The sequence below is a fragment of the Photinus pyralis genome, unplaced genomic scaffold (genome assembly GCF_008802855.1).
Source record: "Photinus pyralis isolate 1611_PpyrPB1 unplaced genomic scaffold, Ppyr1.3 Ppyr1.4_LG7, whole genome shotgun sequence".
Classification (NCBI taxonomy): Eukaryota; Metazoa; Arthropoda; class Insecta; order Coleoptera; family Lampyridae; genus Photinus; species Photinus pyralis.
Window position 1 is genome coordinate 14,971,138 of NW_022170738.1, and position 13,415 is coordinate 14,984,552.

The 13,415-nt window shown below is 40.5% G+C and overlaps 1 protein-coding gene across 2 annotated transcripts in view; it reads right to left on the reverse strand.

Annotated features, from left to right (window-relative positions):
- Positions 1–5,584: 5,584 nt before the first annotated feature.
- The window catches only part of LOC116175789 (transmembrane protein 132E), a 168,758-nt gene continuing 160,927 nt past the window's right edge, over positions 5,585–13,415 (reverse strand). The window contains exons 3-15 of one of the 2 annotated variants that reach the window (XM_031494088.1): positions 12,746–12,907; positions 12,481–12,688; positions 11,607–11,750; positions 11,354–11,556; positions 10,996–11,308; positions 10,391–10,582; positions 9,940–10,339; positions 9,739–9,896; positions 9,531–9,684; positions 9,203–9,479; positions 6,102–6,583; positions 5,890–6,050; positions 5,585–5,845 (exon numbers count right to left, since the gene is read on the reverse strand). In XM_031494088.1, the coding sequence (XP_031349948.1) occupies positions 5,810–5,845; positions 5,890–6,050; positions 6,102–6,583; positions 9,203–9,479; positions 9,531–9,684; positions 9,739–9,896; positions 9,940–10,339; positions 10,391–10,582; positions 10,996–11,308; positions 11,354–11,556; positions 11,607–11,750; positions 12,481–12,688; positions 12,746–12,907 (2,890 nt within the window). In that variant the 3' untranslated portion in view covers positions 5,585–5,809. Of the gene's footprint in view, positions 5,846–5,889; positions 6,051–6,101; positions 6,584–9,202; positions 9,480–9,530; positions 9,685–9,738; positions 9,897–9,939; positions 10,340–10,390; positions 10,583–10,995; positions 11,309–11,353; positions 11,557–11,606; positions 11,751–12,480; positions 12,689–12,745; positions 12,908–13,415 lie in introns of those variants that run through there. The other variant, XM_031494089.1, reaches the window with a different exon arrangement.

The following is a 13,415-nucleotide window of genomic DNA, read 5'->3' on the forward strand; positions in this document are numbered from 1 at the left end:
CATCACTAGAAATTGCATGGTTGCCAACTCTCAAAAATGTATGTATCGTCGCAAGTTGTATATACAGGGGCGGAACCTCTCAACCGTGATAAGACTTTGTTATATATAACAGATCAGTAAACAAACTCGAGTGGCAAACAACGCGTGCTGATAGCGGATTAAATCATTATTCGCTCATTGACAGTTTACAATCTCTAGTGAAATTCAATTCTTTTGAAGGACCCGGGGCAAAAAGTGGGGACACTGAGGCTTCCATGCGGTAGATATACGTCTACCGCGGGTGAGGCACTCACATGTCTCCTGGAAACACATTTTCCAGGCTCTGGGGACTACTTAACCTCGGACCCACCAAAAGGAGCTACTCGGGTCGGTGTAAGGCCGATCAACTGGAAGGTAGCTTCCCGGGTGGTTACCGAGGGATCTCTGAGGTGGGCGGTCAACACGTTCAGCCCATTTAAGAGTGCAGGACCGGATGGGATATTCCCGGCTCTTCTACAGAAGGGCCTGGATCCGCTGCTCTTGCACTTGTTGCATCTCTTCAGAGCCTCTCTGGCTTTAGGGTATATCCCCGAAAGCTGGAGGAAGGTAAGAGTTGTGTACCTACCTAAGCCGGGTCGTGCTAAATATGACGTGGCGAAGGACTATAGGCCCATCAGCCTATCATCGTTTCTTCTAAAAACGGTGGAGAAGCTGGTGGATGCATACATTAGGAATGGCGTACTGGAATTAGTAGACCACTACATCCAACATGCTTACAGGGCTGGTATGTCCACGGAGACGGCTCTACACAGCCTGGTGTGCAGGCTGGAAAAGGGAATGTCTTCCGGGGGGATAGCTCTGGGAGCGTTTTTAGATATCGAGGGTGCGTTTAACAACACCACGTTCGATTCGATTAGTGAGGCTGCTGAGAGCTTTGGTATTGATGGGTCGATCGTAAGATGGATCCGAGCCATGCTCGAAAGCAGAATCATTATATCCTCAATTGGGATGACGGAGATGAGCTCATCGGTTACTAGAGGATGTCCGCAGGGTGGGGTATTGTCTCCACTGCTGTGGTGCCTGGTACTAGACGGGCTCCTCCGCACCCTGAACGAGGGGGGAGCGTATACACAGGGATACGCGGACGATCTCGCGATCGTCATAACTGGGAAGTTTCCAAACACCGTGAAAGAGCTCATGCAGGGGGCTCTTGAACAGGTGGATAGGTGGTGCAGTAGCCATGGCCTTTCCGTTAACCCGGAAAAGACCGAGGTTGTTTCATTCACGAATAGAAGGAGAGCGGATCTTACTGGGCTCGCTCTTCGAGGACGTCAACTGGGTCTGACCAGGTCAGTGAAATACCTGGGAGTCATCATTGACTCCCGCCTGACCTGGAAAGGGCACATTGAGCGCATAAGCAAAAAGGCCACTGCATGTCTATGGGCATGCAGAAGGGCTTTTGGTTGTACATGGGGCTTGAACCCTCGATTGGTATACTGGCTTTACACTGCAGTGATAAGGCCAATAATACTGTATGGTGGCCTGCCATGCGCATGGTAACCTACAGGAAGCAGCTAGGAAAGGTCCAGCGACTCGCCTGTCTGGGAGTCACTGGAGCCCTAAAAACCACGCCAACCTTGGCCATGGAGGCACTTCTGGGACTAGAGCCTTTACACTTAGCTGTGGAGGCAGAGGCTCGGAAAGCTTCCATACGGCTAAACGATTGGGATGAATGGAAGGGTCGAGGCAGCCTTGGGCGCGGGCGGATCTGGGAGGAAACCCTCAGAACCGATCCCCTCCTTGCAAGGAGGGACGTGATCCGGGCTATCTTGCTAAGACCAAAGCGTTATAAAGTCATTCTCCCGGATAGGGAGCAGTGGCTGAACTCGGATTGCTCGTTCCTCAAACCTGAGGGGCTCGTGTGGTTTACAGACGGGTCCCAAACAGAAAGGGGAACGGGCATGGGTATATATGGTGATCGACCGAGAGCCAGCGTCAGCGTCTCCCTTGGTCAGCATAGCACCGTGTTTCAGGCAGAGATGTTAGCCATCATGACCTGTGCACAGGAAAACCTCCGTAGAGGTTACCGTAACAAGCATATATACATATGCAGTGATAGTCAGGCGGCGTTGAGGGCCCTGTCGGTAGACAGGTTCCGATCAGCTACGGCGCTTGATTGCAGGCGAACCCTAGATAGATTAGGTGAGTCTAATAGGGTAAGCTTGATTTGGGTGCCAGCGCACTGCGGAATAGGGGGCAACGAAAGGGCGGACGAGTTGGCTCGCGAAGGCAGTGGTGGAGTCTTTGTCGGGCCCGAGCCTACCCTAGGGATTGCTCCCTCCGTTGTTAGGGCCAGGATTAAAGATTGGTTGACCAGTCAATTCCAGGCTCAGTGGCAACAAGTAACCGGACTCCGACAGTCCAAGGCCTTTCTAACAGGGCCCGTTGGCAAATCGGGGTCTTCTAAGCTTCTAAAACTGAATAGAAGCCAGCTTAGGAAGATCACCGGTGTCCTTACGGGACACTGGATGGTCAACTATCACCTGCATAACATTGGGCTCGCGGAGGAGTCAACGTGCAGGTTCTGTGGCGAGGCAGATGAAACTACCGAGCATGTGGTCTGTCACTGTGACGCTTTGATCAGGGACAGATATCAACTCCTTGGAGACAGATACCTGGAACCGAGGAGGGTGAAGCAACTTAGGCTAAACAGGGTCCTATCCTTCATTGAGAGGAACGGGCTCTGAACTCAGTTGCGAAGAAAGGGGGTAGGCACAATGGGCCTCTGGTGTGCCTAAGTGCTGCCCGGTCGGGCTCCCCTGCGAATAGAATAGAATAGAAATTCAATTCTTGACTTGTAAATAACTTACAATGCGCGCGCACCTTGCATTCTCTGTCTCACTTTTTTAAAACTTTCCACAACAGTCCACCAGTAATTATTTATTTCGCAACGTTCAAAATATTTATGACCTGAACAACCGCACGCATGGAATCCTTGACTCGATCTCTTCCCGCGGGCGAACCGTCGTCTATCTCGCGTTGTTATCCCTATACCTTCTCGCCCACGAACGCGTTTATGCACACACGTTTTAATATATATGTTCGCCATAAAATACAATATGCATTAGGTACAACATACTTAAAAATGGTATGACGTAGGCGAACACCACCGCTAAAATGAAAATGATTGCCTTACCTAAATTCCATCCTCTACACCTTGGGTTCCAAATTCTTAAGACACTTTCAGCATTTTAGATCTCCCCCCACTATGACACTACAGATAGGTCTTGCACCCATATAAGATGCTCCCTGGCCGGTGGCCTACACGCTATAGAATTCCCACCACATTAGTAGACATATTCGCTTAGTCTTACTCGTCCTCCTGGTTCATTGAATTGGAAATTTTTACAAATGAACTTCGTTATTACAAATACGTTTTAAACAATGTTGAACAGATGCATGAAACATAACAACACCACATAAGACATTACAAATAATTTATTTTTCATATAGTTCAAGTGGTAACTTACATATTTTACATAAATACATGATAATTTTAATTCACAAAAGAGAAAATAACAAACAAAAACATACAATCTTTTATAAATATTATTATTAAATCAGTTTCGTTTTCCTGCACACTTTCAGTTCCTTTTAGCAGATGATATGCATTATAGCAGTATTCTGTTTCTCTCGAATATCAATTATTGAATGCACCTAATTTCCAAAATAAAATATTGCAAAAGAACAACGGCGTATGCTAGAATTTATCAACTATATATTCACCACAAGAAGCAAAATTCGTATAAATATTTTCGCATTGACATATTCTAGCACCTTTATTATTACGGTTATTTAATTGCACCTTGCCTATCAGAATAACTGGTAAAGCTGCGCACACTCTTGGAAAACAAAGATGCAGTATTACTGAGGAATGTAAATTAAAGAAATGTACAATTTACACATTTAGCAAAAACTATCTGCATATTTAGATTAAACCGCAAATTATTTATATACATAAGAATATTTGTTAATACATATAATTAAGAGGTACAAAGGAAGCTTATTAGTATAATACTTGATTTTATATTTGTACTTGTGAAATAATAAAATTAATTCTCGACATTATGAACCACATAGTATCTGATATTCCTATATCTATAGGGTTTTTGAGGATCAGTTAGTTTTTTATATACATCTATTAATTTGCAACACTATGATGGTAAGAAACTACCAAAGCTCTCGCCGGCATGAATAGCTACAAAAGCTGCTTCAGTATGTAACAGATCTAACATCAATTTTTTTTGTCACAAAGGCTTACACTCACATTTTCCATATAGACTAGAAATGATTGTTTATTGTGTAACGATTATCTAGCCAAACTAGTTTTTAAATTTGTACACATCTTTCGTAAATTAAGGTTTTTTTCACTTTTTCGCGTTTAGTAAAAAAATTTAATGAAACAACAGCTTAGTAAATATAGTCTAAAACATTAACATTAAATGCGTCTATCCTTATAAATACAAATTTTTCAAAAATACCACTGTCCAAACTGGTTTAGAAGCTTTTGTGCAATATCAATGTAAAAAAAGTTTACAATACTATTTTAAACAGTATCTGTTAAAGTTTAAGATAGAAAGGGGACGATTTGCACTGGCCTGAAACCTTATCATATGGAATCCTACTTTACCATTTACTAACTTAAATAATTGATGCCAATTCCTGTTCAGCTTTGACGGACAAATAAAGAAAAAGTTTTGAATTTTAATTCCAAATTGTTAATATAGTAAAATAGTGTGCCATACTGGTAGTCGGCTTGTGCATAATAAGCTTTAGTGCAAGCGCCACATATAGTATTATAAATTTGTTTTCACGACTCTTGAATTTTTCCAATAGAGTTAGCGAGAATTTGTATTTCGATAAATAGTACAGCGACAATTTGTGTCGAATTAATTTTATAAATTAATATATGTACTTATGCCTAAGTGCACAAATATCAGTCGTAATAGTATTTTACATTATTTACAGTAATTACACAAATGACAGTAACACATTATGAAAATTATAGTACATATTAATAAAAAATAATAATAATAATAAAACAATAAATGGTAAACACAGATAGAATTTGTCGTATATCTTAGGTAAATGTTAAAAGCGGATTAGGAACCGTTTTGTGCAATTGCTACAATTTTTGGGTACATTAATATGGCAGGTTAGGGTACAAATGGTACAAACCACTTACAATTTTAAATAAAGCTTAAGTACTATGACTAGATGACTGAATTGATCACTGCAAATATCCATTCATTCGCTTTTTTAACTTAACTACCGCCAAATTCTAGTTTTTACCTCACTAACAGGGCAATTTACTGGTAAACCTATATCGTGCTCTTCTTTATTTCGTATGTGCAATGTTTACTGTAAAATAAAGAAGATGGTTTCAATAAAAAATTACCCTGTGTATGTAAACCACGCATTTTCTTATTGAGCCAGGTCGCCTTGTTTATCTTATTACATATATTTTTATTGCCTCGCTTTTCGATCCTACTTCTGATTGTATGTTAATGATTTACCTACATATTTGAATAAATAATAATCAGTCTTCGCTAATTAATGTATTATTAACAGATGTAGGCAAGGCTAAAATGTAATTGACCCGACATCTAACTAGCTTGTCACATTTAAGCATACGACTCGCTTAAATAATCAAAGAAGTATTCAAAACTTTGATTCACATTCCCGCACATAATATTGCCGTTAAGTGCACTTGCTCGATATTGTTCACTGAACGACAACAGAATGTCTTGGATTTTTGCAATGATCTCTTCTACTCAGGCATTCGATTCCTGGAACAAACATTTCTCTGAATGATGTTTTATATCGGTACATCTTACTCTTTGTACTTACTTTAAGGTTATCAAAATAGTGCATAATTTGCTCATAATCCATTCCTAATTCGTCTAAACCGGATAACTCTGCGGGTACGTCGTCCTTCGTTAACTGGTCTTCAGTACTAAACATTGGATTGCCTACAATAGTTGCCCTTTTAACTTTTGGACTCCTATTCCCTATATTATGTACTAATTTTAATTATAAGCGTAATTTAAGATAACTATTACCGTTTCCACTTGTGTCTAGATGTGGTAAATGCACGAATTGTACGTCATCTTCATTGCCATTCTGTAAGTTCTTGTGTCGAATTTTGACAGGGTTTTCTACGGGTGATATAGCGACAGGCTCATCGTCAAACTCGAAAACATTTTTTGGTGGATTTTCGGTATCCTCCGCGTATTTAAAGTCGCAATCGCCGTCGAGTTTCTCATTGACGTTAAAGTGCTTACAATTTTCTGGAGGTGGATGATTTTCATATTTGTTCGCGTCTTGCGAATGTTTACCTCCGCGATGGTGATGATGATGGTGCTTACGAGGCGGCGGTGACTCTAACGAGCTAATGCGCGCAGTCACGCCGATATTTCGATGGGGAGGTACTGGCGGTCTGTAGTCTTCGTCGATTGCAGTTTCTATTTGTATCTTATGCCGTTCAGGCGGTATGGGTGGATGGGCGTGTGGAGGTAGAGGAGGTGGTGGAGTTGGTTTATTCCTAAACAAAAGAAAAACGTGTATGTGACTCACTATGATCAAACTTTTGGTAGGTAATGTATTGATTCATTTAAAGAAGTATACATCAGGTTTGAAAAATGAAAAGTTGCATCTGACAAAGATAGTAATTTATAGGAGTGTGTATAAAGACGAAAGTACATGTCATATTCACGAAAAATGTTAGTCGCACTAATATTAGTAGGTATACCTACTACCATTGAATAAGTAATTTCCAGGACTCAGGTCTTGCGCGACATACAAGTCTCTTGGTAACAGGTAAAACTTGGAAAATTTGTAATTTATATTCATGATCTATATATATAACATCGGGGACTGGAGAGCGTCTCAGGATACCGCTCAACCTATGTTACAGGTAATCCTCAATAACACCAAATCACGCAAGCGCAGAAGAGGAGAAAGAAGGCGAAAGGCTTCCCTAAATGGGTTAAACTGCTCTGCGTTCAGGCGGGCAAATGGTGTCTCTTCCACACAGCCCTGAAGGAACAACCTCAAGGGAGAAGGAGGGGCTCACTTCTGGGTTTTCATCTCTAAAGGTAGCGTCAGCTCCCGGGAGTTTCTATCACCCTACCTCTTAGTAAAGAGATGCTCTACATGGTGGAGTACTAACGTCAACCCAAGGGGTCAATCATTACTTGAATATCTCATAAGTACTATAATCTAGACATTCTCAATCACGGCAGCGAACCCACGTATGTAACTACCCGAAACCAGACTGTGATTGATCTCAGTCTGGCAGCATTGAGTATCTCGATCTGACCACAGAACGAACTCGCAAGTCACTCCATCAGAAGCGACTATGGCAGATAACTAAAATAATTTCATTTGAAATTAACTGCAAGCACAGATTTAAATATACTATTTTAAATCTGTGCTGCAAGGGAGCCGTCCAAAAGGGTAAAATGTAAGCACCACCATTAGGCTGCAGCGTTGAATATTTAGCACTAAGTTCTTTAGACTTAGCGCCATCTATAACTTTCAGGGATAGTATCACTGTCTAACGGCATTTGTGAGGAGCCTTTTTTCTCATCACCATCATTTACTTTTTTTGCAATGAAGTATGGAACTTTTGCTTCTATTGACCTATACAACCTTTTTATAGAGTACGAGTAGTATATAGGTACTTCTGAATCTAAAGATATTTTGAGTGGACAATTATTAGACAAAAAGTGTGTAAGACCTATATAGATATACTATATAGCACTATACATACCTACCACTATCATTTTAACAGTTATTCTGGCACAAACAGATGCAATTTTTTTGTTTATTTAAACCACACAAATGGATAAAAAATAGTAATGCAACAGAAGTGTTATTAACAGAAGCACAAGCGCAGAAGCAGAAACAGAAGACAAGGAATATTTTTTGCGGAAGCGGAAGCAGAACCGGATGTGTAAATACCATTATAAATTTGATAAAAACGAGAATAATTTTTTTTATTGAACCATGGGATAAAACGCACGAACTGTTGCGACGAGCTAATGAGATAAATGAAAGTAAACAAAGACAAAAACACGTCGCAAGCGTCTGACGGCTGACAAACCCCGCCCGCGGCTCACTTCCGTCGTGTTCGGCCAATCAGAGCCCACAGCGCACCTATGCCATATTAAAAAATTCCGATATACTTCCGTTATTAAATAGCGCAATAGGAGGCGGAAGAAGAAAACATATGCAGAACGTCCTCGCTTGCGGAAACGGAAACAGAGGTCTGCTGCATAATAAAACAAGTATTACAATATAACTATAGTTCATGAACAAAGAACACATTTACATAACTTTTCATAGGCTCAATAAAACAAAGGATGGCGTATCATATTATGGGATGAAGTTTTATAATGCATTACCCACGAAAACTAAAAACTTAGATTCACTATCATTCAAAGCTAGTGTAAAGGAATATTTAAAACGTCGAGCATTCTACTCACTAAACGAATTTTTGAACAATAGTTTCAATGACTTAGATTGCTAGCTCTGTTTGTGAAGATGTTGCGATTTTGTTGTCTAAATGTATATTTATTTTGTCCTTTGTCATTTTACCTAATTGTCATCTTGTCTAAGAAAATAGGTTTTAAATTTATATTGTATTGGTAGATAATTTTATTTATGGTCAATTATGTCTGTGAAAAAATGACGTGTGAAAATACTTGTAAGTATAAATCACCAATAAAGCATACATTACATCTGGACTTGTCCGTCCTTTGATCTGGAAAGTATTTGATAGTAGGACGAATGTAAATCATATCTAAGCCGCACATGTATACTGTGAAATTGTTACGAAAGTGTCGACTAAATAATATTACTGACATGTTTCCTGATTTATGACATATTGGTGTTTTCATCCTGCACTAAAAGAAGTTTAGAAAACGCATTCCAGTAAACAGTAGGTACACTAGATCAGATAAGTGGCAAAAACCAAAATACAAAAGGAATGGGAATAGGTACATCACCATGCGAAAGTATTTAAATCGGCAGGTTGAACTGTATAGAACAAAGTAGGTATACTAACTTTTTAATAAATAAAACAAAAGAGCTACTAATGTTTAGTAAAATATTAGCAGTGTTAAAAGAAATGCAAGAAATAAACAAAAAATGTACCTACCAAATATCAAGTTCATCGTTAGTAGTGTTAGAATTAGCGATTCCTCCACCAGGTTTGCTCTTACAGTAGGTAGCACTGTCCACTTGACTAGCGTTCGTTGGCGGTACTGCTGAACTGCTGGGTAGTTCTATGTGAGTAGGATTACTAAAGCTGGATGGTACGCAGTCCTCGGGATCGCAATAATTCATATTTAAAGGGTTGGTAGTGATTCGAATTTCGGGAGGATTATTATTCACCGTCGAAGACCTATTTGAAGTGTGTTCTAAAGTTGCTCTTCCTAAATGGGATGCAAGTTAGTCAGCGCATACTGCGTTTTTGTCGAGCTTACCTAACCAAACCCAATCGTGGGCGTTGGTGGTGGTTTCGCGCGGCTTCCTTTCTTTTTGAGGATTCAACGCGACTGGCGCCGCGGTTAAACCGTGAGTACCCGGTTCGACTGGTTTAAATTTGGAAGCGTAAACCATACACGATACGACAAAAATCTGAAATTAGCGTCTTGTAATATACCTAGATCGAAATCATTTGGAATAATTTACCACAATAGCAAAACAAAAGGCGGCAAGTAAGACGTACATGCTGATTTCCAAGGGGGTCATGTTCATCGGTGCATGATGCCTTATTATGCCTTTTCCACCTTGATGTTGCCTTGCTTGTACATTCGGTTCGTCATTATCATCATCCCTTATGGCAGTACCTATAAAAGAGCGATTAGATTCAAAAATAAATACTGCCTGTACCTTTCAAAATGTCTTGTAAATCGTGAAAATCCCGTCCCATTTTCGATCCACTGTAAGAACCACCGTCGTTTTGTAAAATGTCGGGCCGATGCGGTAAATCGCTGGCGCTAAAGTCGACAGTGACCGAAGCGGCAGCAGATGCTAACGGTCCATTTCCCTTTAGCTTAGGTCTGGTTGTACCACGACATTCCTCTGGTAGAAGCAACGTAATTTGTAATAAGTCGCCGCTTCCTTCGCCCACCGCAATCACGCGGGGGTGATGCGAGGCGACCATAGGTGCGAAAGCGACGACTTCAGGATCCAAACTTTCCACCACCAGGTGATAGTCCGTATCTGGCACCTCGCGAAGCGGAGTTCTACTGCCGTCAGAAAACTCAAGTTCTATATCCAGCAATCCTTCCTATAACGACAACTTTGGATTCAAATGTATAGAGCAAACGGTAAAACCTACTTGGTACTGCGCTGTTAGTTTACGGGTGACACTAGTCTCCGCGATGTATCCGTTCTCATTCACGCTGTCTGGGGATATGTTAAGTTGCAGACCAGAGACGACCTGAACCGATAGCCTTGATATTCCTGTTTTGTCATTACCAACTCGTATTTCCTTAGCCCCTATTACCCGTCCCGTAATTGGCGAAAGTACCTAAAGTTATAAGTGAATTGCTGTAGTCTGTAGACTGCAGGAGAGACAACGATCAGAACAGGAAGATTAAAACCTATATGGTCCTAACCAAAGCAAATGATGCATTGGATAGTAACATTTAATTGGACAAGAGTTTTTGAGCCATCAGTCAGTGAGTTGGTTAGTGAGTTGTTAACCGAGACAGATGTGATTAGTGGTAGTTTCACAAACATGAATATTTCATAGGGATTGTCTCCATTTAGAAAATCAGTTTACCCTTTGGATATCCCTATTTAGGAAATCAGTTTACCTCTTTTTCATATATTCAAAGGTTTTCCTGAACATATATGTATGGGGTAACATTGTAAACACCTGAATTTATTTAAACAAAGATGAGAATAAAAATATAGGTAGGTAATAAATAGACTAGCTACCTGAACTTCAGTTCGTCCCATACTACGGCCTTGCAAGATTCTTCCTCGAAGATTGGCAATACGAGGATCGCTCACTCTAAGCAGTGGAAGTACCAAATCCGTGACGCGTAACCACGTACGTCTATTAACCAAGTACGTAACCCGGCCAGAATCGTGATCGCTAGCCATAAAATGTGCGTAAACGTCCACAGGACTTTGCTGATAGCGTAAACGACAACTGGGACGTTCCAAAACGTTACCCATGTCATCTGTAATCATACTATTCGTTCCCCAGGTATTGTAGGAGCGCTTTTTCCGTTTAATTTTTGTCCCACTAAGCAAGAAAGTTAGACATCCATCAATGTTGCATGCTACTCACCTCTGGTGGTAGTCAGGTACTTTCCAAGACTTAATTTGGGACAGCCTTACATCAAAAACTTGCAAATCGAGCGGAAATTCAGGCATCCACACTGTAAAGCGGGCAAGTCCAGTGTAAGTGCCGTACTTGACTAAAACAGAACCATTAACAGAACCGCGAGCTTCACTTCCATCGACGTAAACAGAACTACACGACGACGATACCTAATTAGACACTAGTAAATTACTCGCTACAATTTCACTTGTGTACCTACTTTTAGCACACTATCATCTTCAGAATGACAAGAGGCTTGAAAAGTAACATCTGCAGCTTTACCCGCTTGCGAAACTATTAGAACCTTCATAGCCTGAGATACTTGCCTTCCCGTTAGCACTGCGGTGTTCAAAACCTCCCAGTTCTGTAATTATCCACGAATATTAATTACGCAATCGACATGTTTGCGAATAAGCTTAAATTTATGAGAGGATACGCGCAAAGGTAATAAGCGTTCGAGGGGTTTATTCTGGACTTACACCCATAAATAAAACGCTTTGAGAGAGGTTTTGAATTTAACGTTTTATAAGTGCAAACAAATCATAAAAGAAGGTCGTATCTCCCATTTGTTTACACTCGTAGTCCTTTAAGGACGAAATACTTTTTCAATGTAACATCTTTACGTTTGTTTAGGCATAGCCATTGCCATGAAGCAACCAACGAAATAAATTGAACGCGTATGAAGGAAGGTAGGGTAAAATATATAGATATTGTTATAAAACTTAGTAATATTCGACAAAGTTTAGATGAACTAATCATGTTTTGAAGTTTAGAGCAAGTTTGGTGGGTTTACAGGGGTAACTTGTGGCCTCTCTAGTATGTAGCGTTTGAAAATTATTCGTCTAACTTACGCGCGAAAAATATGAGCTTCATATGGTAGTGCGAATCCTTAGAATTTCGGGTTTAATTTGTAAAGTTAACAAAAACTCTTTCGCTTAGGTAAGTTTTATGGCCTTTTTACACGCATGGAGAAACGTTGTAGCTACTGTTGGATATACACGAACAGAATAAATTGCAAAACGTTTATACCGCTTTCATGCTTGAATTGGTAAAAACTTTGGAACCATTTCGTTACCTACTTTGATTTAACTTACCTTACTAATCGGCACCACTGCTTGAATATCGTCCTTCTGTATGTCTAAACGCGAGGTAGACTTTTTGCCATCGGCACGGTGCGATTCCGGCATTTCGCCTTCTTCTTGATTAGGCTCTAGTTTCATTGACCAAACTACGCGCGCTCCTTCGTACAACTCGGCCGCGTCTTCAGTAACCTCAATTAGCCATGTGAACAGCTCTTGAACTCTAATGTAGAGCTCTGTTAGTACGCGATGGAGGTAAATACTCGATTGCTATACTTACTCGCCAGCGGAATTTGCGTCAACTTCCGGATCGATTGGTTCTTTTCGCAAAGCCGTGACAGAAGCACCCGTATGTCTCGGGTTTATTTCTACTGTTACATTCCATGAAGATGAATCACTTGGGGTTGCATTTAGTATTCGTATTCCGCTCTTCACTCGACCCCTGTAACGAGAAATAATTATGTGCAAACAAAAAAGGCTTTGTTAACATAACAGTGACATTATGGAGCAAGAGGCCAAACAAGAAATTATTTTGGATTATTCTGTTGTGGGCACGTTGCGTACTGCGCGTTGGATCTTCCGTGGATGTTATAGAATTGACGATCCACTCATACAAAAAATTAAGGAGGACCTACCATATTATGGTATTACATGTTATTACATTGAATTTTCAAAAAAAAACCTGCAAAGTTTATGTTCATGTCACATCGCGCCCTCTACCACTCATCACAGTTACTAAAAAGACTCTATTCATATAAACTCTGATTCCACAAAGAAAGGACTTTCCAGCAAGACATATTATGGGAAAATCGGTTAACCTAAACCGTGGTTACATTCATTTCCTTAGAGAGATATTCCCCTTTCCCCACCCCTCATAATGTATGAACTAGAGCAATATGTGCTGCATCAAAACGATGCAAAACTGATACCAGATTGCGACGCATATATTT